Genomic DNA, 27,148 nt, shown 5'->3' on the forward strand with positions numbered 1-27,148 from the left:
GGTCACACCTTTCTGATGCTGCATTGGCCACCTATGCCATTTCATAACAGCACGAAGTTTTTCTAGTATTCTCTCTGTTTTATGTGTATAGTAATAGCATCTAAAACACACATTGTATTGGGTTGCATTGTGGCTTCCGTAATATAAACTCAGTAAATATATTAATTTTCAGTAATTTTGTGATGCAAAGACGGCAATATACATGTAAACTCATTCTTTCTAATCTCCAACGTGTTGTTAATTTTCCTGTTTAAAAATAAATCTGTAATGAATGCAAACCCAGAATTTCACTCCATTTTATCAAAGTCAGTTATGACTATACAGATATTTTCATTGTGTTGGTCACTTCAGAGTTTTCTTTTGAGAGTTAATCAAACTAGTTCACTGGTTTCTGGTCATAAATCTTTGTAATACATGTACTTCTCTTGGTTGCCCTAAAGGCATTAAATCCTTCCTGGGAAAACCAAGCTGAAGTTAAAATTCAGTATTCTTGACATCCTCTAACTCGAGTGGAGTCTAAAAAACTCCAAATGGTGCCTTGTTTAAAGAAGGAGAAAAAATCATCCTATAGCTGGGTCTTTTTGTTTGTTTGTTTGTTTTTCCATGTTTTAGTGTAGGCAATTAATGTCATCCAATTTCTGCTTCGTACTGTGATACATTTTTTTACTTCAGTCATGTTCTGACCATCCCCACATTCGGCCAAGGGTCAGTCTGGACAAATCGAAGGGGATACAGGCAGGTTGAGGAAATCAACCAGAGTATCTCAACAAGGCTATCCCTTATTGAGGCACTATGGTTCCTTTTTCATTTCTTACCTATTTTGCAGCTTGGAGTCTCCAGTTAGGAATTCAAAAGGACTGAAATCTTTATTATCCCCTTTTATGTTGTAATTATGGCAAGAATTGCTTTCTTCCGTTACACAGATGGAAAATTAGAAAAATCTCTCAAAGCTGTGTTTTGTTGCCTTAGCTTTAGTCGATTTCAGTGAATGTGCAAGTATTATGTATTAGGACCTGTTTAGCAATGGGAAGCTTTCTGGCTGGAAGCCTGGATTCTGGAGGGCTGATCTGGTCCTTGAGGAGACAGCAGCTCCCTGGCCTCTAAAACCAAACATTAAAATCCTAGCTCATGTGCCCACATTACTCTGTAGTCATCTAAATTATGGTATATTTATACTTAAAAAATATATGCAATAATGTTCCTAACTGCAACCTGTTTGTGGCACACTTTTATGATGCCAGCTCTTGGTGCTTTTTTTTTTTTTTTTTTTTTAACAGTATTCAAAGGACACTCTCTCTCAAATACTCATAAAAGGCCGTTAAGCCTAATACATGTTCTGTGGTTTTATTGTCATAATAAAAACATTTTGACAGTTACTTCATCAGTATTTTTTCTGGATTTTATTAGTTTTTAATCTGTAATGTGTTTTGGTTCATTGGCTTCAGCTGTAGTGTTTTTTTTCCAGTTTATTTGGTAGTTAACTAAGTTAACTAAAACCAGCTCTCAAGATCTGCAGCAAGATTTAAAGAGTCATGTTGACCCATGAGTACCATAAATAGCATAATAGTTGACAATTAAGTGCTTTTCAAATTTCATAAGCTACCTATCTATTAAGGAACTTTTTTTTTGTTAAGAAATTAAAAATAATAATAATAAAAAAAGGTTAAGAAATCGATAGCAGTAACATATCAGAAATAATCACGCTATATTTTAAACAAATAATATATTCTGATATGATATATGAATGATATATTTAAGCCATTGCATTTTAGTTTAGGAAAATATTTATTTCCATATACTCTTTTTGTGCAAGGTCACAACAGTACTAGCCTAGTACTGTTAAAAAACAGTACTAAAAAACTGTTAAAACTAGTACTAGTACTAGTTTTGAGATCATCTAGCCCAATGATGTTCTTTCTCCCTCTTTGTACAGTGGAAAATGCAAGATTCAGTGTGTGAATTTAAACCTGTTCACAATGGAAATGCTTTTCCTTATTGTCTTTCATGGATCCTTTAGGAAAAAATTGAACTAAATAGGTAAATTGGTTCAAATCTTTCTATTTCCTGTCTCTCTCTCTTTTTTTTTTTTTTAATTATTTCTTCTTCCTTAATTTTTACAGGGTTCTATGTCATACTGAAAGTACACGTGGAGGGCAAATGACTGGCATACTTTGTACTATTTATGTACCAAGGATTTGGCCGCTTTGGCCTTCCTGCCAGATCTGAAAGACTGAAGACAAGACTCAAAGACATCTCTTCCCCAGGAGGATTTGTTTGAGAACAGCCGGACTAGTTCTTTTACCAGACTAAGCTAATAGTTACAGGGAAGTACTGTAAAAAACATCTCATGCCATTCACAACCTTTCAAGCTTATTGAACTCAGCATGAACTTAGGGATAGCTTTTCAAGAACCAGTTATGGCATTTCTTGTCATTGTTGTACACAATTGCTTCTGCAAGGACTACGTTCTCTTCCTAAGACTTATTTCTGTATCATGAAAGACTTACAGAGTAAACTCATTTTCCAGAGATAACTGGCTTAGACTCACAATAATAAACATATCCCTCTATGACACTATGCTGTTACTTCAGGATGTAATGAAGTTGTGATTTCAAATGTCATGCTTTTGGTGTGTAATCAATATTTCCAAGATCAACTGTATCATGTGCATTAATATTGTTCTCTAGACTGTGAAATCTTTGGAGACAGATAAGATGAAGGCAAAGCAAGAAATATGTTTTGCTTGCCAAATTTCTCCCTTTTCCTAGATTTATATCTTAAATAGTCCTATACAAAGTTTGGTTGTTTTCTCTTAAATATTCTCTTCCTTACTCTTTCATATTTGAGTGCATCAAGGCCAGCATTTTGAAATAGTACTGGTGCCTGAACTAGGACACAGTCTGCAAATTCTGGCCTAAACAAACGTTCTTTTTCTCCTGAGGCGCTGCGCATGAATTAATAACCTGAGAATTCCCTGGGTAAATACTTAGGTCTTTTTGGCAGTCAACTGGTCCCACTATTTTAATGATCAGCTCTGTTGGGATATATAAATACCTTCTATAATAGAAGGTATTTTGAGCAAGTTTGCTGATGACACCAAACTTGGAGGAGTTGTGGACTCAAATGAGGGTGTAAAGGCCTTGCAGAGGGATCTGGACAGGTTGGAGAGCTGGGCGATCACCAACCGCATGAAGTTCAATAAGAGCAAGTGCCGGGTCCTGCACCTGGGACGGGGAAACCCTGGCTGCACGTACAGACTGGGCGATGAGACGCTGGAGAGCAGCCTAGAAGAGAGGGATCTGGGGGTCGTGGTAGACAGCAAGTTGAATATGAGCCAGCAGTGTGCCCTGGCAGCCAGGAGGGCCAATCGTGTCCTGGGGTGCATCAAGCACGGCATCGCTAGTAGGTCAAGGGAGGTGATTGTCCCGCTCTACTCTGCGCTGGTACGGCCTCACCTCGAGTACTGTGTGCAGTTCTGGGCACCACAGTATAAAAAGGACATGAAACTGTTGGAGAGTGTCCAGAGGAGGGCTACGAAGATGGTGAAAGGCCTTGAGGGGAAGACGTACGAGGAACGGCTGAGGTCACTGGGCCTGTTCAGCCTGGAGAAGAGGAGGCTGAGGGGAGACCTCATCACAGTCTACAACTTCCTCGCAAGGGGTTGTCAAGAGGCAGGAGACCTTTTCTCCATTAACACCAGTGACAGGACCCGCGGGAACGGGGTTAAGCTGAGGCAGGGGAAATTTAGGCTTGACGTCAGGAGGGGGTTCTTCACAGAGAGGGTGGTTGCACACTGGAACAGGCTCCCCAGGGAAGTGGTCACTGCACCGAGCCTGTCTGAATTTAAGAAAAGATTGGACTGTGAACTTAGGCACATGGTCTGAACTTTTGGGTAGACCTGTGCGGTGTCAAGAGTTGGACTTGATGATCCTTAAGGGTCCCTTCCAACTCAGGATATTCTATGATTCTGTGATTTTTAACAGTCGGAGCAGATCATTTGGTAAGCTGGCTCTTTGGGCCGTTTGCAAAGCTGTTCCCTCAAAAGAGGGATCATTAGTTGGGTCAGCAGCAGCCCTGGTCATGCTCAGCAATGGCTGCATCCCACAGGACTGGCACTGGGGCTGATCCATGGTCTAATGTGATGTTGAACACTTGTACATGTTCATAAAGCTAAACAAGCAAATTTTGCAGGATGTTACATTCACATACCAAAGCAAACAAACAGAAAAGCAAATTGGCAAGCAAAACCCTCTTCCTCTGGTGTACGGGTGTATTGGCACTGACTTTGCCACGTAGTGCAGCTGCTGCAGTTAGTCTTCAGGCTAATGCAGCTGGCTTTGTACAGTCCAAATGATGGCCTTTAAGTATGATTGTTACTTACCTTAAATTTAATAAAATTGCAATATCTGTGATTGACAGTAGAATATAACTGTTATTTTCCTTCCACAGAAGAATTCAGTTTTTAAAAAGGAAGGAAGGGGGAAAAATGGTGATAAAGCTTGTCATTACATTCCAGGGTAATAAAGCAATAAAGTTATCAATTATATCCTATGCAGGCACTGGATTAGTTATTAGCTGAATATAAATTGCTGTCTGAGCGGTAGAGTCATTGGGTTTGAAGTTGAACAGATTCCTCAGAAATGCTTTCTGCATTTGAAGAATAGTCCCTTGTATATCAAAGTTCTTGTTACCATGTAGTATGATGAAGTACCTCATCTGTCTGTGAAGACCACCTGGGTGTATATTAACTGTGAGTCATTCTATTAAAATCTTGTAATGGGATTATAAACAGTCTTTTCACAGCACTGCTGTCGTTCTAAATGATGTCCATGTCAGCTAGTCATTTGGACACCTGGTCATATTCAAGTGTGCATCTGACTTTCCTCTTCTCCCTTGGAAAAGGGACTGATCCTCTGCACAGCTAGGTAAACAGCTTTTAGCCTGATCTGTTCCTGAAATGGAACATCGTAGGGATTTCGGTGCCATAATTCAAAACTGAAATCCTTAAATCTTCTATTAGACCACAAAAATTTGGAGGGATGTGATTTTTTTTTTTAATTTATTATTTATTGTACATAATTCTTTACACTTTTTAGGACCTAAAATCTTGTTTATGTGTATGTGGTGCTTTTTAAAAGCAGAACAGCTCAGACATGTCTGTGTCTAATCAGGACCAGGAAAACAGGTGATCTGTATATATCTCCTGTCAAGGGTATCTGACCTGGCAGTTGAGATACTAAACTTGTACTGCTCTGACTCAGCCTCTGGTTTAAATGTCCCCAAACCTTGTATTTTGAAGCACAGAAGTAGCAGGTAATGTTTGTGCCCTCTTTTTACGCGGAAGCATGGACCACTTAACCACTAATGATGTGGAAGACCTGGCTTCAGTTTGCAACGGTGCCTGAAGAGATTCAAGTCCGTCTCCGGTACTCACAAGGAGAACTCTATTTATGAGGCTTTTTATGGTTTACGAGGTGCAGTTACGAGGCTGTTCCGAGATGGGATCCTTCTGATGCATCCTTTTGAAACTGGTCTGATTTACAGGCTTTAAGATTTACTGGACAGGAGGGAGAGGGGGAGAATTTTGATCGGAGTTTACTTGCCAGGCTGCGGCAAGGCAAATTTTTCAAGAGTAGTGTTCTCAACAGCATTTTTCTCTTTTAACGGGAGGTGCTCAACCAGACAGATTGCTGGTGGCATCTTGATTCTCGATTTTTTTTTCTTACAAAGTTCATCTGAAGAGCTTAACTCCTTCTAGAGCGTAAATAATGAGGGTATAGGCAACCTTCCCTGTCAGAATTTTCCACAATTGCTCATTTCCATAGCTGTTTCAACCTTTCTCTGGAAGACTGGCCTGCTCACAGTTGGAAATGCATGTGGTGTGCTCCCTGATCTGTGCAGGTATGGCACTTACTGAGAAGTTTGTTGCTTGGAAAGTGCACACAAGATGAGTTCCTTGTCATGGCCATGCGAGGGTCATTTGCACTATGGCTCTGCCATAGGTGCATCACAGAGGAACTGTGGCTGTCTGCTCATGTATTGCTGTGTCAGAAACAATCCTCTGTACTGTTTGAATGCAAAAGTCTTGAAGCATTGCAGCGAACTCATGAGATACCAAGCCATTTATAAAACAGCTGCAATTTAGAGCTCTTAGTTTTCTTGTGTTAGATTTTCAAAGCTGCAACATACAATTATGTTTATTATGAAGTGAGAGATAGTCTTTCTTATTCAGCGGGAAAAAAAAATACACCACCAACAAAGCCTAAGTGTGATTTCTCCTATTTAAGTTGTAATATATTAAGAGTTGTCAGTACTAATTAGCGCTGTAAAGTAGCTTAAACACAGGACCCACGTGTCAGCAAGAGAAATAGTGTCTGTGTCTCTGGAGAAACAGAAACTTGAGTATGTCTACTCAGAGATGTATTTGTTGTGCTGATCGTTGGTGGTTTTTGTTTGTTTGTTTGTTTGTTTGTTTGTTTTGGTGAATGGTAACAATGGTTAGTGAAAAAATAGAACAATTCAATTTTTGCTTCTTTTAAAGTTACCTCATGCACCCCTCCCAAGGTAAATAAAATGTGAGTTTTTGCATGTAGCTCATCTCCTCTTTGAGTCAGAGCAGTAAAGCAGGAAACCACATAGGAGTGAATCAACTCTTGCACCTTCAACCTCATTGCTTATTGAACAGTCATGGTGAGTCTTTTGGAACTGTTCATTTGGACCCTTCATGTAAGCATTGGCTATTAACTAGGGTGAATCCATGTGTCTGTGTATGCATATCTTTACTATGAGGGTGGTATGGCACTGGAATAGGTTGTCCAGAGAAGCTGTGGATGCCCCATACCTGGAGGTGTTCAAGGCCAGGCTGGATGGGGCTTTGAGCAACCTGGTCTGGTGGGAGGTGTCCCTGCCCATGGCAGGGGGTTGGAGCTAGATGATCTTTAAGGTCCTTTCCAGCCCAAACTATTCCATGGTTCTATAAAAGATGCAACAATAAATTCTCAGTGTCGATGTAAATATGGAGTTAAGGAGCCTCTTTCTTTGACAGTAACAATTACTTTGGTTCAAAGGTGCAGAGTGTTTTCAATGATGTGGTAAAACATCTCCATACATTGTACCAGGTGTCATGTGCTGTTGCATCTAATGTTGTTTTATTATTATTATTATTTTTTTTTTTTTAAGGAGATTCAGGTCAGTCAAAAACTTTTGGGAATTTGCTAGCTTGTTATAATCAGTAAAGAAATAAAAAAAAAAAATCAGAAAGTAAGTGATGTTTGTTCTTTGCTGAAATATTAAATCGGTCAATGTGCATTTTAAAGATGATTTTTTTTTTTTTTTTAAACACTAAATACTTCCAAAGAGCTAGAAAATAAAATCAAACTTTTCATTCTGTTAAAAGATAATTGGTGGACCGAGCTAAAAGGGTTCTTCTATCCATTTCTTTCCCTTTTCCTCTGGACAAGTGGGAGAAATAGTTTGTCTTGTTGCCCCCGTCACCATGGAGAGCATGTAAGAAGTTTCCATTAAATTAAAATCTATTTCTCAAGGGGACTCAAGAGAACTGTTTTACTTGCAGTTTAGCTTCAAGTGTCTAATCTGGTACTTTATATGTATTACTTGTCAAAAAACAACGATTTTGTCTCTAACAAAATTTAATTTTAGAGAAAGTCATACATTTTGAAGTTGACGCAAACTATCAACAACTTCTCTGAAAACTGATGTTTCCTCTCTTAAAAACAATTACTCCTCCTGAACAAACTTAGAGTGATGTCATCCATGACTAATAACATGGTGATCTTATTTGTTTTGTATTACTCTGTTCTGAGAAAAACAAGTAAAATACAGTTTCTTCTGCTGTGTAGTAAAAATCACTGGGATATTATTAACAAGTAAAAAATATCTGGTTGAGTTCATTTTAGTTGAGATACATGTTATTCTTAGCGTTAAAGATCTGAAAAAATGAGAATATGAGCATGTATAGTTGCCTCAGATTTCAAGTGTGATATTTTCAAATAATAGAAGTTGTTAGACATACACAGTGTAAGCTTTGTAGTGTGGAAATTATTGTGAATAGTAATAGATTTTGTTCTATGCTATTTATCTTTAGTAACTTTAAAAATCATAAATAATAATATATGGCTTCATGGTTAGGATATGTCTATTTTTTTTTTTTTTTTTAATGTATTATAATGTGTTAGCTCTAATGTTGTAATTCTAAACTTTTGATATTATAGTTCTGAAAAATCTCTTCAGATTCTCACCCTACATTTGCCCTTCTGTTAAGTGGAAGTAGTCTGTATTATCTCCATCTAAGAGACTTCTGAAGAGTAATCAGCTTGCAATAATCAGTAAGTGGTTAGTATTGCCATAGGTTGAAACCAAAACAGCTCAACTCCAGGTCTATATCTGAGCGTTTGTCTGCCATTTCACATATGGTGTCAGTAGGTTGCCCATCTCATATTCCATATCCTACCTTTTTTACCCCTTGACTGTAATTTTGATCATGTAGAGTTCAAGAAACGTTTAGACAACACTCTCAAACATGTGGTCTGATATTTGGTGGGTCCTGTGTGGAGCTGGGGGTTGGACTTGATGATCCTTGTGGGTCCCTTCCAAGTCAGGATATTCTGTGATTCTGTGAATCTTTATTAAATACTCAGAAAAGGTGTACCTACAAGGTTAGGTTTTTATTACTGGTCTTCTGTAGCAGTAAGTACTGTGACATATCAGGTCAGTGAGTTGAATCCAAGTCCATTCCAGATGCATTAAAAACTAATTTTCCAAATCTACATATTTGTAGTTTATATAAGAGCACATTCAATTTTTGGGGAAAAGTCAAAAACAGCCATTTCCATCTTTGCTTCCCAAAAGCTGTGTTAAGGCAACATTACTAAGCCTGAAAGATTAAGCAATCTGCCTTTGGGGAACGTTAGGAATGTCTTTGCTAACTTTCTTCAGACCCTTAGTGGGCAATTACTGCAATATGCACTGCTTATCCTCATTTTTTGTGGACTAGTGTTACGGAGGGGCAGTGGGTTTCGGGGATATCTGCTGGAGTGGAGGAATGATGTATCTTGGCAGCTTTGTGTCCCGTGCCGGCCGCTGGCAGGGCATTTTGCTTTACTCGGCACACTTTACTTGGCCTTTTGTCTGGCCACACCAAGCTTGACCATCTCATCCCTTCTGGGTTGGGTCATGCATGCTCATCAATGATCAAGCCCTGCAGCCTTGCCAGCCAGCCCCACCACCCAGGGAGATGGGCACCTTCTCGCCATCGTCTTCTTCATTTGCCTCTGAGGTGACATTAGATGACCTGGTGGCTCGTTTAAGATTTAAAATTGTGGAATCCCTTAATTCACAGCTCACCTCTCATGATCCCTTGGAGCCCTGGTCTCTTTGCTGTTCATATCCAGCCCTTCTATCCAGAACTTGATATCAGAGAGCACTGGACCCAGTCTTTGCATTTTGTCTGTCTCTGCAGAGCCTTTTCTAGACAGCACTGTTATTCCCCTTCCTTTTCGAGGAACATGCTGGAGTTTGGCAGTTTTAGTAAATCCTTACTTAATCACTTTTTTCCTGTCTGAAGTGAAGCTTTTTTTCCTCTCTTTTCTTTTCCCTAACTACTGTAAGGATTGCTTTCAGTCAGATCTGACTATAGCTGGTACTACTTGATGTACTTTAGTAAGGAAAAGCGTATTGAAATTGATATACAATCTCAGTTCAGAGGTCAGAAGAATAAAATCAGCATAACCTCAGAATGAAGGACAGCAAAAAGAAAAAGGATGTTCGTTTGGGAAAACAAATCCATCTGGTGGAAATTAGGATAAACAGAGATGCAGGATGAGACAGAGAAACCCAGTTGCAGGGTATGGAAGACATGTTACATGTGAGTTTGGGGCATGACACCCCCACTGCTCCTGATGCATTTCTCAGCTAGCTGAAGAATTGTTGCCACCTCCTTGTAGTTCATGGGTATATTCCTGCTACAGGGAACATGCAAGGAAGACTGACTGTGGAGGAATAACTAAAAATTAGCTGTCCCGTCTTTTATGCCTTTTTCACATCAACTGTACTTACCTGGTGCACAGAGCTCCATTATGGTGTCTGGCACTGAGTACCCAAGGAGGAGTGACTTGGATGTGTGAGATCCCTCTGGGACTGCTGAGCTCCAAGGCTGGTGGGGACATGACTTAGTGTCACCTGGAGCTTGCATCAATTTGCAGGTAGCTAACTAATTCAGGGGTTATTTGTCATAGTCCTTGTGTTGCTACTACATCTATGAATAGTCCGGGGCCAAATCTTTGCATAAAAAAAAACATAACTTCAGCAAGTTATTGGCTGCAAGTTATTCTTCAGGCTGTCATTTCTCACAACAAGTTGGTTTGTGTGCAAGCATTGAATACTTCTGTGTTGGATAGAAATAAATCTTAAAATATTGTTTGAATATTTTCACCTAGAAATGTAAATGCTGCTGAGCACTGTTTTTCAACAATGACTTTCACTAAGCCTTGCTAGTTTGTTGCACCTCTCTAGCAGCAAATCTGTTTGGGAGGTACTTGCAGATAGTTCCTGATGTATTCAATTTCATGCTAAATAGCTAGTCCATACTAACAAAACAAATTCATTAAAAATTCCCAGTGTATGTTTAGTACATTATTTTCTTATTACTTTACAGCACAAGTATTAAGGACTCAAATTTATTAACTCAAATATTCTCATTTAACTCATAGTACAATTCAATGCATAGTATTTAGATAAACTAAATGGAAAGATTCTGATTTAAAGGGGGATTAGGGAAAATAAAGAACTAATGGAAATTAAAAAGAAGAATTACTCCAAAAACCTGAGAGAAAAATTTATGAGTACTGTTAGGTGAATATGTAAAATTTTGATTATTTGGGATTTTATAAAGTGTTTTTTTTTTTTTTTTTTAATGTGAAGAATGATTATGAATTGGGGGGAATAAGGTACTTTATATAGTATTTTACCTCTCCTTTAACCATTATTTAGGGATCTCCCATTTCTTCAGAAATTATTCTCAAATCTAAAGTGGATTAATACAAAGAATACAAATACATTGTCAGTATTCTTTATATGCTTGAAGCAAGTAATATCACAGGTAATATTACACTGCTGTTGTTGAACACGTTTGTTATGCTCTTAGTTCTCTTGAAGTATTGTGTCATAGCAATAGTCATAAATTAGTTTCTTTCAACAGATTCTTCATTTGATAGAGGATTCTAGTAACACTGCTCAAGTATAAATAACACATCTATGCTCAACATCTAGTTTTCTGAATGTGTTAATGATTTAGGGATTGAGGGGATAGGTGTTTTTTTTTTCTTTTATGAAGCATTGTGGCAGAGCTCTCAAGAGTTTGAAATACTGTGAATTTGGCATCATGTTCAAGAAATGTATTATTTTTACATTTAACTTATTAGATAGTACAGAGGCTGATGAATTTATAGGGGTATAGGAGGTGGTAATTACTGGTTCTCCTTAGGTGCCATGGGAGATACGCTTAGGTAAATCTGTACGTTTTGGGATGGGAGAGCTAAATATCAAGTAACCTTAATGCTTATTCTGTCTTCGGAAATACATTATTTAAAAATAAGTCATTTCACACTAACTGTATTTGTGTTCACTGTTAAACATGTTTAAAAATTAATGTTGTTTGTATAGGGATCTCTCTTCATTTTTAAGCACATTCTCTTGCTCCTAGTTTGAGCTGTTACAAAAGGTTTGAGCCTCTGGTACTTTTTTATTGTTGCAGTAGTTGTGGAATACCTGCACACGGAGTGCAGCAGTGCCTTAATGTTCAGGAAAAAGTTAATAGAGTGTTTTACAGCCTTGGAGCTTGAATTTTTGCTTGTCTATTTATGAATGGTTGGTTTGAATTTGGTCTCCCCAGCTCACAGTAATGCTGTTTTATTTGGGGTCTTTTTCTGTAGGGTCTGCACATCAAGCAACACTCTGCCGGCAAAGGTCACCTGCACCTCGTCACGTGTGCTGAATTTATTTTGCCTCTCCAGAATCACAAAGAGAATAGAAAATTCTATTTTAGACATTAAGAGTTGGAAATATCCACTTTGAAATCAAACATCCAAGTATTACGCTGAGATAATGATCCATTAAGTGAATCACGAGTACCTTAAAGTGGGGATCATTCAGTCTCTCCTGTTGAATTTGTTCCAATTTGTTTAATCGAGTTTTCATTGAACCCCTTTTTATTTTAACCAACCCCGGACTCAGCCCTCCGTCTCTCACGGTGCCGACTGGTGCTTTTTAGAAAAGTTTCAGTGGGAGTTGTAATAGAGTCAGACTCACCCTAACTTGGGAGTGCAGTCTCTTGGGGATGGATCTCTTTTTTGTTTCTAACACAAATTTCACCTTGACCTTGGCCAGTCATTTCCTGAAAACTGTTTCTAAACCATTTTTTAATTTAAGCTTCTAGTAAAAAGCAGAAAGATCCAGCTGTCTCGCATTTTGCTGTCTTCTTCGGCATGACCTCCTGCGTTTGTCTAATGTATCCAGACTGAGCAGTTTTGTTGGCATGGGAAAGCCTGGAGCAGCAGCCTCCATCAAAAGGGCACAAATGCCTGTGTACTTGGTGCTTTCGTATTCAGAAACAACGTTTTAAATATTTTGCTTAGTTTTAGTTTTCAGTAGCCTGTGTGTTTGCCCTTCTGATTTTGTATAGCTGCCTGTCACCACTGTCCTGGTATAGCCTCATGGGCAGATTCAAGGTAGCTGCATCTTTGAGTGAGCACAGGTGAGTCTCAGATATGTCTTCCAAGGGGTTGCAGAGTATTTCAAATACAAGTTGTTTAGTTCTTTTTTTTTTTTTTTTCCCCAGGTTGCCACATTTCTCACTTTTTTAGAGTATTTTGCTTGCTTTGGTTGAAATGGAGCTTTTCAGGTGGAAGCATGAGTATTGTGAATGTAATTTCTCATGATGGGAAGGGGTTTTCAAAAACATCTCTTCCTGTAATTTTAAAGAGAGCTTACTCCTAGATTAGTAATACAAAGCAAAAAAGACCCTGAGTAAAGGATTGGGCACCTTTTGAAGTGCCCAAGCTGCTACCTACTCAAGCTAGCTGTGTGCTAGCCTTTCATACTCTGCAAGTGTCTAGTTGGGGCACAACAGGGCAAAAACACATATAGGAGGACAGGCTTCGTGACAACAGCTGCAGAACTGCAAGGTCAGAGAGATGAATTTTCTACCCTTATCTACAGGAGAGATTAGGAAAATATTCCATTTTTAATTATAAAAAAGCAAGCAGCATACTAAAAATGAGCACACTGTTTCATACATCTAGTCTACCTGCATGCCTGCTTTGTGGCTTTAGCATTGCAAACACATCTTTGTGCTATGCAGAAGCAAAATTACCTCTGCTAAAGTGGGTTTTGTTATTTCAAACCTAACCTGAGTTTTATTTAACGTGAAGTGTTAAAATCTGTGACCTGCAGAATATTCCTGGTAATTTGGGTTTCACCCTCCAAGCATGACAGGCGGAGCTGCAAGCTGTTTTAGCTGGGCACGGTTCTGCACTGCCAGCCCAGCAGACCGTGTACCTGCACCGCTCAGACTCCTCCCTTTGGTGCAGCTGTGGCGACGACGTGGCTAAGATAGTAGCGAGCTTTTTAGAAATGAAAAGTATGTATGATGTTCTCATCACACCCTCCTTTAGCTCTGACAAAACAAAAATGTCCTGCCTCAAATCGCTGCTGCCAGAGCAGAATGAGGTGTGGCAGCACGATGACAACTAAGCAGTATTTTTTGTGTGATGTTTGAAGAGTTAAACGGTTAGCAATTTATTTTTTCACTTCCTGTCCTCAAAGCCAGCTTATTTTATAAAATGCTAAATTTAGTCTGTTCGGTTTCCGTCATCAAGGACAGCTTTTTTGGTACGCTTTCTTACAAATCGTCTGACCTTGAGGGAATGCTGCCAGAAAGGAAGAGCAGTTTAAAAGCGGACAGCTGATTGTTGGGGGGGTTGTAAACTCTGCCGTGCAGAGCGATAAAAGTCCACAAAAGCATGAAGACTCCCTGAAGTTTAGTACCCTCTGAAGTTCATGAGTGTAAGCTGCCAGGATGAGTTGCTAAAAACAAAAAAGATTTTTGGGTTTTCACTGATTTTAACCTCTGCTGTGTGGGAAGGATGAGCTCTTCATGGCTTTCTTATGGATGGGAGACAATGCTGACATTGCAAGAAGATTGCCAGGAGTGGAGAGAGGCTGCTGCAAAATTAAGCCTACCAGAAGTTAAAAGGAGGTAGTGTTCAGGAGATTGGGAAGAAGGTGAAGTTTAACTGTGCAGGAAAGGATGTCCATCCGGCAGATAATTCAGCATCAGCCATAACTGTACCTTGCTTCTCTCGAGGTGTTGTGGCTGGTTGTGCAGCAGGCTGGTTGTTTTTTCCATGAGAGATGGGGAAACGGGCAGTAAGGAATGCTTTTTTACACAGCCAACAAATGCTTTGTGAATAGGGAGATGACGTGTTACGTGCCTGGCAGCATTCATTAGCGGCAAGCTAATGAAATGGAGCACTGCAGAGGGTACTGGTGCACAGCTTTAAAGGGCAGGCACAAAAAGCACGAGCCAGGAATGGTGACTAGAAGAGAATACGGCATTGTTTGGCAGCCTTTTTCTAGTAGGGAGCCATCCTGATCTGCCTTGGGGTTCTGTTTCAGTCCAGGTTTCAGGTGATGGTTAACAGTCCCGTTCTGCAGGCACAAGGATGTGGTGGCTCTGTTGCAGGGAGAATCATCTCCCAGTTCACCTCTGAGCCCCAGCTGCAGCAAGGTCTGAAGCTGTTCCCCTCCCTCACACCAGAGGGAAGGAGCAGTGAGACAAGAGAAGCCACATGGAGCCACATGTCCCCGTGTCGTACCGCTGTGGGCTGGGCTGGTGTCCAGAGCAGCCCACGGGGTTACAGGGACCTCAGGCTGAACCCTTTCTGACCCACCAAATGCCCTGGAGGCTGCCAAACCTTCAGCAACAGAGTTCAGACCCCTAAAACCAGAACAAAGTTTGGAAAAAAAACAACACAGGCATTTCTGGGAGATGACAGGGGAAAATAGGTTTCTGACCCCCACATCAGCATCAGCCAAGCCCACAGCACCAGAAGAAGCCCAGATCAGTAGATAAGAGTAGAAAGGCAGGAGTACAGAGGGGACAAACTATAACACTCTTGTTTTTAATCCAGTTGACTTTATGAGCTGAAAAAATGGCTGAGGGTATACCTCTGAATATGCTAGCAATAGTGTTGTGAGCCTCTGAATTAGAAAAGATGTGGTTCCGTTAAATAAAACCAACAGCCGCACTCACTGTGTAAGGAAATGAGCAGTTAAATCTCAGATAATAATGTTCTTAGAAGATGTTAAGAAGTAAAGTGCTGAGTATTCAGCTATCCCTTTTGGCTTAGTTTCCACTTCTAGTCATGTAGCTCCTAATGCTGGAATAGTCATCGTCATTGGAAGAAGTCTTGTTTTGTTATGCCATGCATGTCCAGTAAATAAAGATAATTTAATATTCAGAGTTTTGATTCAGATACAATTTAAATAGAGCTTTGGCAGCTTAGGTTAAAATCCTGAGATCTTGGCGAAACACCTGCACTATGTGTGGGTCACTGCTGAGGAGCAAGTTGGTGGAGTAGACACCTCTGTTGACCACCACCAGTACAAAACAAAACTAATTTGTTTACAATTTTTGTCTTAAGCATAAGGATGTACAAGCAGTTGATGGTATCCTGGAGGCTTTTGTAATGTTGACTGAAGTCAGAGAGAGCCTGAATTTATGAAAGCAAAGACATTCTTAAACCAAGTGTTTTGGCAGGGAAAGGAGGACATCGGAGTGCAAACCAGTTTTCATCTTCCTTAGAGAAATTCATGGAGGGATTGTAAGTTTTTCAAGTTTAGTCTCACTACTGAAGGCTGGAATAGTAAAAGTACCTGTACTACCATATTACGTGGTGACTGCAGTCATGTACAAAGGACCGATCGAGAAACTGATTGGAAAGAGTGTACATACTGAAGGGCAAATGCAATATAGGGATTGTGTGAAGCAAAATTAAGTATATACAAGAGTAAATATATAAGGGCTGTTAAAAGAGAACATGATTTGCACAGTAAGTAGACTGTTGCTTCAGTATACTTTTTTTTTCTTTTCTTTTTTTTTTCTTCTTGTCCCAAAAGACTAGGTGTAATTACTTCAGTAAAACAAAGACCTGTTCTTAGAACAAGTGCAGAAAATTCACTTAGAACTTGTTCTTAGAACAAGTGAAGACCTGTTCTTAGAACAAGCGAAGAAAAATCTACCCCTGGATGCTGCTGTAGCCTATCTTTGCCCAGCCCCATGCACAAGGAAATGTGCATGAGAGACACATGGGGATCCTGTGTCTCTCTTGTACATGGACTGATCCCATCTACCCTGTTTCTCTCAAGCTGGTAAGATAAAAGATGATGCTTTCAGTCATATGAAGCTTTTGGTGTACAGGGTGTCCCTTTCCACCTTGCCTTTGCTCTACCCCCAGTCTCTCTGTCAAGCAGAACCAATCTGTTTGCCTATTGCATATATAAAACTTCTGTCAACTCTTGTCAGGATTTGTAAAACAATCTACTTGTGCTATGGACATGTATAGTTTTGTTTTTATCATTGCATTAATGCAGAGTCTCATTGCTGGTGATAACCAGGATAAGGTGTTTAAGGGCAAGTTGTAAGCAGTCATCACTGAGCAATTACAGACCTTTTTGCCTTGTTGAAGAAGAGATTTTTGTAACCTGGTCACTCATACTTGTTACAGGCTTTGAAAAGTGATCTGTTCTTTACTCTGTGTTCTTAACACTATAAGAGGATTTTTGCTTTTGTTACTTGTGTTACAGGAGAACAGCAGGGTCTAGCAACCAGATGAATTGGGGTCCCTTTGTTTTAAGGTGATTTGTATATGAATAGAGCAAGAGACTCACTGTTCCAGAAATGTTCTTGCTTTCAAATGGGGGGAAATGTCAGGTCCAATAACATATCTAAATCAGACGAATATATGGGATCTACTAAACATCTCATCTTTCAGCATGCTGGGGATAATATCCACTTAGGCTGTTGTTCTTACAATTTTTAATGTTAGTGTTTCTATTTTCCTTTTGCAATAGAACTCCATTCTGTGATGAGATTTGGCTCTGACTCAAAACCAAGAGGATTCTCAATGAAAATATTTAACATAGTTAATTATAAAAATCCCAAAGCAAATTCATAGCTTGCTTGATTGTAAGCCTACTTAGCGTAGACTAACTAAAATGTTTGTGGCTTTAAATGTTTCTGACAATATGTTGATTTTTTTTTTTTTTTTTATAAATACTATTATCTTGAGAATGAGAGAATGCATTTAGAGCTGTTTAGGTACCACAAAAAGATAATTTATTAGATCTGTGTATGGAAGAATTGTTTTGGGTCAAGGTTTGAAGTAGCTTGGCAAATGTTTTTTGTCTAGGTTGGGTTCTGTACTACAGTAGGTAGTGAAGTGTGTGTGCCTGTGGCACTGAGCCCACAGAGCGTCAGTGCTGCAGTGCAGTGCCATGGAAATATTTAGCTGAGGAGCTGAGAGCTGTGCTTTGTCTTACTACCAGGTTATCGATGGGCACGTCCTTCCTTGCTCTTCCCATTGAAAATTGCTTGAAAAACATTTTTTAGGAGTAGTTATTAATGATGTACTGTCAAAAAGGAAAGATATATCAAATGGTCTTCTCCAGGGATCTATCTTTGCCTTACTATTATTATTCAAAAATTCTATTAACCACTTTGACGATAGAAATAAGGAATAAAACTATAAAAATAGCAGATGACACCAGTCTAGAATAAATTTGCTTTGAAAGAGTTGGCCTTAAGCACCATGCTATTTTTCAAATTCAGGAAACTTGTACTTAATTAGTAAATAAAATAAATAAAAAACATAAAATGTAGCATTGATGAAGGATATCTAACATGCTAATTCAGAATAAGGAATTGTTGCAGCCATTGTTACCTTTAAGAGGGTAAGCATACAAGCGTGGGGCTGTCTGCTGACCTGCAAGTTCGCTATCTGTAACAGTAGAGAATGCAGAAAGTCAAACGCTGAACTGAAGTGCTTGATGCATTTAGTGTAAGGTGCAACCTTCTGAAATGAGGTGTAGACAAAATTAAAAATTGCTACAGAGAGCAAACAAGTGCTAAGGCTTGTTCTTTTAAAGGTCACTTATGACAGAAAGATGAAGCAATGTCTGCTTAGACTAGAAAAAGGTAGACAAGCAGGAGGACATTACAATCTTCAAACATTTGGAAAGTTGCTTGAAAAACATTGGTGACCATGTCCATTGGGGATGACACAACGGCGTAGAGGTGTACTTAAGGAGGAAATATTTTGTCAATATAAATAGTGGCTACTTGTGGAGGTTTAAAAATTTTTGCAGCCAAACAGTTTGATAATACTTCAAAGAAGCAGAGTGATTTCGAACAGTTAATCCTGACACCTTCTAAGAAATGGGAATATAAATTTTTCTTTATAATCTGTTCAAACTAAACAGGTGTGTGCTTTGTATCATGATTTGTCCTTTAAATTACAAGCTGACGCAAGAAAGAGGAACAAATCCTGTGGTTTTCAGGACCAACTTGTCTGATAAGCGTGCGTTAGCAATTGTGTGTTCACATCACCTTTAGCCACATATGTAACTAAAAATATGTCCTTTGTCTTTCCGCAACAGTCTCCAAACGTCCACAACTACCCAGATATGGAAGCTGTACCCTTGTTACTTAACAACATGAAGGCAGATCCCCCGGAGGATTCATTATCTACAGACCATTTCCAAACACAGACTGAACCAGTGGACTTATCAATAAACAAAGCCAGATCGTCCCCTACAGCAGCCTCATCTTCACCAGTTTCCATGACAGCATCAGCCTCCTCCCCTTCTTCTACTTCTACTTCTTCTTCTTCTTCTAGTCGACCAGCTTCATCGCCCACGGTAATAACGTCAGTATCCTCAGCAGCATCTGTTCCATCAGTATTAACTCCAGGTCCTCTTGTGGCCTCTGCATCTGGTGTTGGAGGCCAGCAGTTTTTGCACATTATCCATCCAGTTCCACCTTCAAGCCCCATGAACTTGCAGTCCAACAAAATGAGTCATGTGCACCGTATACCCGTGGTGGTACAGTCGGTACCTGTTGTCTATACAGCTGTGAGATCACCTGGGAATATGAACAACACTATAGTAGTACCACTGTTGGAGGACGGGAGAAGCCATGTCAAAGGTAAGGTGGAACTGGTTCTGTGCGTCTGTGGCATCTCTAAAACTATTCTTCTAGGAGGAAAACATAACAACCTTATAAAGCTGTTAGTTTACAAACTTGCTATGTCATATGCTGGAAGGACATAAAACTTTTGTTACTGGGGACGAACCTCTAAAAGCCGTATCATAGGTGCTCTTTAAAATAAATACAAAAAAAAAGGGTTGAGGTCAGCAGTGGTGATAAGTGCTCAGGCAACTCATGTCAAGTATTGAAATCGATCCTCCCTCATAGATGGACATGGAAAACTCACCAGGTGATACAGTTCTAAAAAAAAAAAAAAAAAAAAAAAAAAAAGGACAGAGAGAGATTTGAGAGATTTGGCAGGGAAAAGACAGTCAGAGAGGTTGTTTCCATGCAAGAGAAAGCACTTGTTGTGCTCTAGGAACACGAGAAGGAAAGGCTTTTGGAACAAAGAATGGTAGCAGCTGCAGAGAAGTAGGTTTTATTAGGCTCAAGGAGTGGCAGTGCAATATTTTGAATTAGGTTGCCTCTTCCAGATTAAACAGCAAAAGGGAAGGAAACCACACAGAGTGTATATGTTGGGAATGATTTTTGCAGACACAGGACATAAGAGGCTCATGGAGGTGTGAAGGGAGGAGGAAAGCACATGCCAGGACAGATACACTCCTTGGAGAGGAGTCCAAAGAACACGAAAAGGGGAGCTGGAGAGCAAGAAAAAATGAGAAAGCAACAGTTACCAAGGCAGCAAAAATTGTTAGAGATGGTGACATGGTGGGTGGAGGAAGAAAAGAGAAAACAGATGTGCTCGGATGCTTTGGAAAGCGTAACTCTGTAGAGAAGGCATTAGAGATAGGGATGGAAACATGATGTAGGGAATGAGGGAGACTCATTTCAGGGTTCATTGTTTATGGGTGAATAAAATATGATCAATTCTCCCCTGAAATGAGGTATTGCATGAGGTGGAATGGGAGGGTACTGACAGATAACCTTATGTTAGGGCTTATGACGCTATGGGGCATTTAGTAATACATCTCATAACATCTCTTGAGTACCTAATTGCATAACGAAAAAATCTCTACAACTGCAAGACCTTTCTTCTTCAACTCTCCTGTCTATTTTTGATGCACTGACGACTGTGTATTACTGTATGGTGATGGATCATTCCACAGTGATGCATCATACTGTTGTTTAGTAGTATCTCGTTGTCCATCAGTCTTTGGTTCTCCTCCCATTCCCTCAGTTCCCAAGTATGGGATGTGTCCTTTTGACAGGTATAGACCATAGGAAACAAGCACACAGCAGATCTGTGTTTTTTTAAGCCTCAAAATTGCAGCTTAAGAAATCTTAGTACACTTCATACTATGATGTAGTTTTAGGACCTTGTGGCATTTTGTCAAAAAGTGATAAATGAAAGCAGAATGTTTCACTGTATTGTTTTAAAAAAAAAAAAAAAAGTTAAATTTTAGTCTGTATTTTGGTTTTGGAGCTTTAAGCAGCACCTGACCTTGAGCTCATCCGGAATTTCTCCCATTTGTTTTTTTTTCCAAAGGTGCTAGTTGGCTCTGGTAATAGTCTCCTCCATGTGAAGCACCTCCTGATCTTGTAAAACTGGAAATTCACTACCCTGGCTTTGTCAACCAAATTCCAGAATTTAATGTGCTATAGGGATTTCAGCCCACAAGCTCTAGGCCTCCTGAGCTGCCCTGACAATCTCTCCTTTGTATGATTATTGGCAGAGATCATTAACCAGCCCTGCAGCACCTATTAATGTATAGCTAAAGAAAAAGAAGGGATTAAGCTTTCTTTTATTTTTATTTTTTTCTCATCAGTTTTACTCATTTTGCTATCACTAATTCTTTTTATATAAATGTTCAGGTTAATTTGAAAAAATACAATAGAAGAATAATGGGCAGCAATCTACTCTAGGTAGTCATCTTTTGTCATCTTTTGCTGAAGTGTGATTTTCTTTCTTCTTTTTTAATGTAAAACAGTATAAATGTAACAGTGATGTTGCATAGATTAACTGAGGAAACAAATTTCATGTATGCACAGACTAACTTCCATTCAGTAGTCAGCTTTTGTGCTGGAAACAAGAAATAAATATACACAGATGCTAACACATCATCTTGGATGAATTGAATTGGTAGCTAATCCTCTACCATCCGATGGGGAAATGCAGATTTAGAAACATGTGAAGTCACTGCTGTCAACTTTCACATGAACATTGATCATTTTCAGAACCAAAAAAATGCACACACTGAAACAAAGTCAATCCACGGATAGAGAACATTTGTCTCATAATCCCTGTATTGTTGCTGCTTTGGGTCTAAATCAGAGACAATGGTGATGATACAGACTTGTGATTGGGAAGAGCTTGAATTTGTATTTTACATTACCCTATATCTAAGCCCTTTTCACCTGAATGAGATTTCCTGAGCAGATAGCATTTTTCAATGCTAAAATTACATGATTTACACAATTACATGAGACCAAATTTAAGATCTCTCCTATTTTTCTAGTCACGGGTACTTAGGAAAAAATGCAAGAAATGGGATATATAGATAAGTATTTTTCATTGTTATTCCCTTCCGGATCCCAGTTTTACTTTTCTTGTGGTGAATTTTGCTTTTCCTCCCAGGTTTGACTAGAACCTTTTCATTTTTAGTTTTATTGCAAAAACTTCCCAAGCTACCACCTTCTTTTAATCCAGCCTCCAGATGTTTTGCTCGGATGTCTTTCTGCTTCCCCTAATCCTTCACAGGAACCATAAAGTCCATCTTCCTCTCCAACAAAACTGTCCTTCCAACAGCTGCTTTCTAGGGAGTTGAAGCAAAAACATCTTTCTTCATGTTCTGTTTGAATTCTCTCTTCCGTTCAGCACAAGAAATCTGTCTCCTCCTCTATCTTCCTCTCTTTTCACCTCCTTGTTTTTTTTTTTGTTTTTTTTTTTTTTAACTTTACTGGCCTTTCCAGACTATCCTTTAAGCATTAGTTTCGGCAGCTCTGCTTCATCTCTCCCTCCTTATCTGTTAATATTTCTATCCCATACTGTCATCTTTTCTATTGCTTTTCTATTGCTATGCTTCCTTAAATCATTCATCCTGGTGCTCTCAGTCACAGTCCAGTCCTTCAGGAGAATCACAGATCTACTTTTCTCCTTCCAAATGTGCTTATCATTTCTGCTCTCTGTCCTGCCTCCTCTCTCATGTTTTTCAGTCACAAGGTTTCACGTTAAATCAAACCTTTTCTGCAGCATTGAAAACCGGATGAGTTTGCAGAGAGTTAGCTCCCGTGTACATGAGCTGCTAGCAGCATACAGTCACAGAATGGTTTGGGTTGGAAGGGACCTTAAAGCTCATCTAGTTCCAACCTCCTGCCATGGGCACTCCCCGTGTCCCACCTCACACCAGGCCAGGTTGCTCAAAGCCCTATCCGACTAGGCCTTGAGCACCTCCAGGTATGGGGCATTCACAGCGTCTCTGAGAAACCTGTTCCAGTGTCTCACCCTCTCTTAGAGTGAGGGATTTCATCCTTATATTTCTTGTATGTCTGCTTTCTTTTAGTTTAAAACCATTATCCCTTGTCTAAATTCCCTCGTAAAGAATCCATCCCCATCTTTCCTTTAGGCTCCCTTTAAATAAGACTTCACTTAGGTCTCCTCAGAGTCTTTTCTTCTCCTGGCTGAACAACCCCAGCTCTCTCAGCCTCTCTTCATAGGAGAGATGCTCCAGACCTCTGGGCGTCCTCTGGACCTGCTCTAATGTCTTTCTTCATGTCTTTCTTGTACTGGGGACCCTAGAGCTGAAAACAGTGCTCCATGTGGGATCTCACGAGAGCACAGCAGAGAGGGAAGATCACCTCCCTTGTCTTGCTGGCCATGCTGCTTTTGATGCAGCTCAGGATAGGGTTGGGTTTCTGTGCTGCAAGGACACATTGACAGCTCATGTTGAATTTTTCATCCACCAACACCCCCAAGTTCTGCACAGGGCTGCTCTCAGTCCATTCGTCACCCATCCTGTACAGTTGGGATTGTCCCTGCACATGGGTTGGACTTTGTATTTGTCCTTGTTGAACTTCATCGGTTCCATTTGGGCCCACTTTTGAAGCCTGTCGAGGTCCCTCTGTATGGCATCTCCTCCCTATGAAGTGTTAACTGCACTACTCAGCTTGATGTCATCTGAAAACTTGAGGATGCACTCAGTCCCACTGTCATAGATTCATAGAATCATTAAGGTTGGAAGAGAACTCCAGAATGTCTGGTCCAGACATCACCCTACTACCAATGCCACCCACTAAACAATGTCCTAAGCACCAGGTCCAATCTTTATTTGAACACCCCCATGGACAGTGACATGTCCATGTCACCAATGAAGATACTAAACAGTCAGGGTCCCCTGAGGGACACCACTCTTCTCTGGTCTCCACCTGGACATTGAGGCTTTGAGCACTACCCTTTGGATGTGGACATCTAGCCAATTGCTTATCCACTGAACAGTCCATCCCTCAAATCTACGTCTCTCCAATTTACAGAAAAGAATGCCGTTTGGGAATATATAAAAGGTTTTGTTAAAGTCCGGGTAGATGATGGCAGTTGCTCTTCCCTTGTCCGCAGTCACTTCCCTGTCTTCCATACACCTTACTATGGTTTCTAGGAGGATCTGGTCCATAACTTGACCAGGCACAGATGTGAGCATCCCATCAGGTCCTGCGTCACACACTGCATTCCCTATGTATCATGCTACAAAAGCACCCTTCAGTCAGATTGGGTCTTGTTGCAGGATGAAAACCTCTCATTTCACCTATTTTAAGCCAAAATCAGGATTGGAGCATTTTAGGAACTTATTAAAATATCATAATTAGAAGGTAATCAGAAGACTATACATTTGGGATCAGTGTTGGTAATACAACACTGGACATTTGCAAAGTCTTACTAAATACCTACACATTTTTGACAGCTTTCTGTAATCCCAAAACCCTCTAATCTCAGATGTGCACACACACATTCAGTTACATGCACACTCCCCTACTGTCTGTAGGGAAAAGATTGCTTCCTTCAGTGGTCACCATTGTTCTCTGGTCATCCAAAACCTTGAAGAGTGTTTGAAGATTTTTTTGTGCACAATCACCACCAGGCATTATTATATATTTAAGTATTCCAGCACATTAAAATACATGAAAAACTCTTTCCTCACCTCTTTCCCCCTGTTCAGCAATAGCGTGTGTTGCTCAAAGGTGCAATTAGAGGCACAGAAGGTAGCAACACCTATGGATAAGGTTGCCCAAGAGTTTCCATTAAAACCCTGTCTTCAGTTGCTCGAAGTTTGTCTATATGTTAACCATTTAGGCTAACATTTTACATGCTGTATTTCTGCCTCAGGCTGTTCATTTTTTTTTTTTTTTTTTTTTTTTTCTTTTTCTATTATTACTTTGAGAACAAAGTTTCAAGAAAAACTATTCCGCTCTTTCTGAAACCGAGAGTACAGAAAAAATGTAGCATTTTCCATGTGAAAAAATTTATACCAGCTTTTTTTGGTGCAAAACTCTAGAACCTCTGTGGCATTGTGCCATGAGCCTCGGGTTTAGTTTGGATGGTTGTCTGTTTTTTGGTATTCATAAGCACTTGTAGAAAGCCAGCCAAGTATGGAGCTCTGAAAAAAAAATCAAAATCCCCTTAAGGGGTAAAAATCACAAGAAAGGCAAGGAGAAGGTTTGCTGGGATTTTGAAAGAAAAGATATCCAGGCAGAATTTGTACTGTGGAAGGGAACAAGGAGAGGCTCTGATAGAGAGGAGCAAAACGGCCCGGCATGGTAACAGCACATTCCCCTACAGACTCCGGTCCAATTAGCCTGAGTCTTTCCACTGCTTTCCTCTCAGATGATATCCACAAATACTACTGGCAAATCATGTCCCTCTAGCGGCAGATTTTGTCAAAGATAATATCCCTAAAAACTGGTCTCCATACTTCATAGAGTTGCTCCATTCATTGAAGGATGTTCCAGAAACTCCCCCTGGTGATGGTGCACCAAAGACCTCCACAACTTTGGCACTTCTGTTTTCTTCAGGTTCAGGTGTTTTTTCACTCTTTAAAGTTTTTAAAGTTTTCAGAAGATGCAGCAAGTTGCAAAATACAGCACTCAAAACATTACAAACTTAAATTTGACACCTGAACTTCACCTTCTCATGTATGTAAGCCCCCATAAAGACACTGGCACAGACTATTTGTATGTTGCTACATCTGTGTATAGACCTAGGAGAAATATCAGGATTTCCTCTTTTCACAGCTTACACATGCCATATTCCTAAATGTTGATAGACTCATAAGTAGTAAACACAGTACCTGTTGCTACAGATTTTGCTGTGATTTAAAACAGGTAATACTACTAGATTATGTTATTCACCACCCACTTTTTTAAAGTACAGTCTACTGTATTTATATACACATACACGCTATATTTCCACCAACTGTAAAGTTTATCCCACAAATGTTAATGCAATTTGTAGTACAAAGTTACAAATCTAAGAACCATTCCGTATGTTTAAAGGTCAGATTGTATGGTCTGCTTGTATAATTCATGCTATGGAAGAGACGCTTAATTAAAACCAGTAATGTTGCCTTTTTCATTTCATGGGAAGCGATTATCCTTTCTGCATTTCGGTAGATTTTGGATCTGAGTTGCACCAGGGTGGAGAGTTTCTGGATTAGCTGTAATTTTTTGTTGTTGGACACACATCTTTCGAGGCGGTACATACTCCAACCTGTCTGCCTCCACCTTCCTACCCCTCAAAATGTTTGCTATGTGAATCTCAATCCCTCTGTTACCGCAGTGTCTGGAAGAAATATTAGTGGTTCTTGGAAAGGAGAAGCAGGTTGGCAATGGCTAGCCAGGGAGAGAAGCAGGCTTGTGTTCGGGGAGGAACCCCTGTCACTGGAGATAGCGCATATATTTAAGAACTGAAGTAAACAGTAATTCTTACCAGAATGGAGAGCTAAAATACGGGTTGCAAGATATACTTTGCTGCTTAGAACTGAGAAGGAGGTTGTTTCAGACAAAGTAGCTTGTGTTGGCAGTCTTCTACTTAAATCTCTAGAAAAGTCAGACCTTGCGACTCACTAGTGACACGTGTAGATTTTTTCACCACAGAAGCACGCACTCTTCAAATATTTATCAGCAATGGATTTAGCATCATATATGTTTCTTGTTAGCAGCCGGTTTGGAAGGGAAATGAGGTAGATATGTATTCCAGCTTTGTTTGTGAAGCCAAGCATAAGGAGGATTAGGAAGGCCATTTCGACATGTCCTGAGTCCCTACACCTATTGGAAGCTGTTAATTCCTTGTCTTCAGCGCCAAGAATGCCTCTGGTCCTTCAGTTCCATACTCTTGTCAGCCCTGAGCTTTGATCTAGTTGCTTTTAACCCACAAATTTGGATCCAGCTGAAACACATGCATAAAACTTCTCATTTACTTTATCCCTGCCTTGGGTTTTACTGTGAGTTGGACCAACCTACTGGAAACTTTCTGGTGTCTTATATATCTGTAGACTGTTGAAATGTGTTAGTTGCAATCTGCTACTATTTTTGTAGTGGCTTTGTGTTATTTTATTTAGTATTAAATATAATCTGTCATTGTTTTCCCTGTTTACTTTTGGTGATACAGTATTTGTGTATTTTATGCTGAGTATGGTTTAAATCTCAGTAGGCTCAGTAGTTTGGTTTTTGGATACATGAGATCCCACAACTTTCCAGTAGCTGGGAAGGAACAAAATCCTTTGTCTAAAAAAAAAATAAAAAATGGTGTTGTATGTTTCTGTACACAACCCAGCGACAGAGGTTCTTACATATGTGCACATATTCCATCCATGCAATCGC

The 27,148-nt window shown here is 39.7% G+C and overlaps 1 protein-coding gene across 5 annotated transcripts in view; it reads left to right on the plus strand.

Moving 5' to 3' along the window:
• KLF12 (Kruppel like factor 12) overlaps window positions 1-27,148 on the plus strand; it is a 243,667-nt gene that overhangs the window by 135,861 nt on the left and 80,658 nt on the right. For all 5 annotated transcript variants that reach the window (XM_032192667.1, XM_032192689.1, XM_032192698.1 and 2 more), the window contains exon 4: window positions 18,733-19,279. In XM_032192667.1, the coding sequence (XP_032048558.1) occupies window positions 18,733-19,279 (547 nt within the window). The remainder of the gene's footprint in view (window positions 1-18,732; window positions 19,280-27,148) is intronic.

This window comes from Aythya fuligula, chromosome 1 (assembly GCF_009819795.1).
Source record: "Aythya fuligula isolate bAytFul2 chromosome 1, bAytFul2.pri, whole genome shotgun sequence".
NCBI classification, from domain to species: Eukaryota; Metazoa; Chordata; class Aves; order Anseriformes; family Anatidae; genus Aythya; species Aythya fuligula.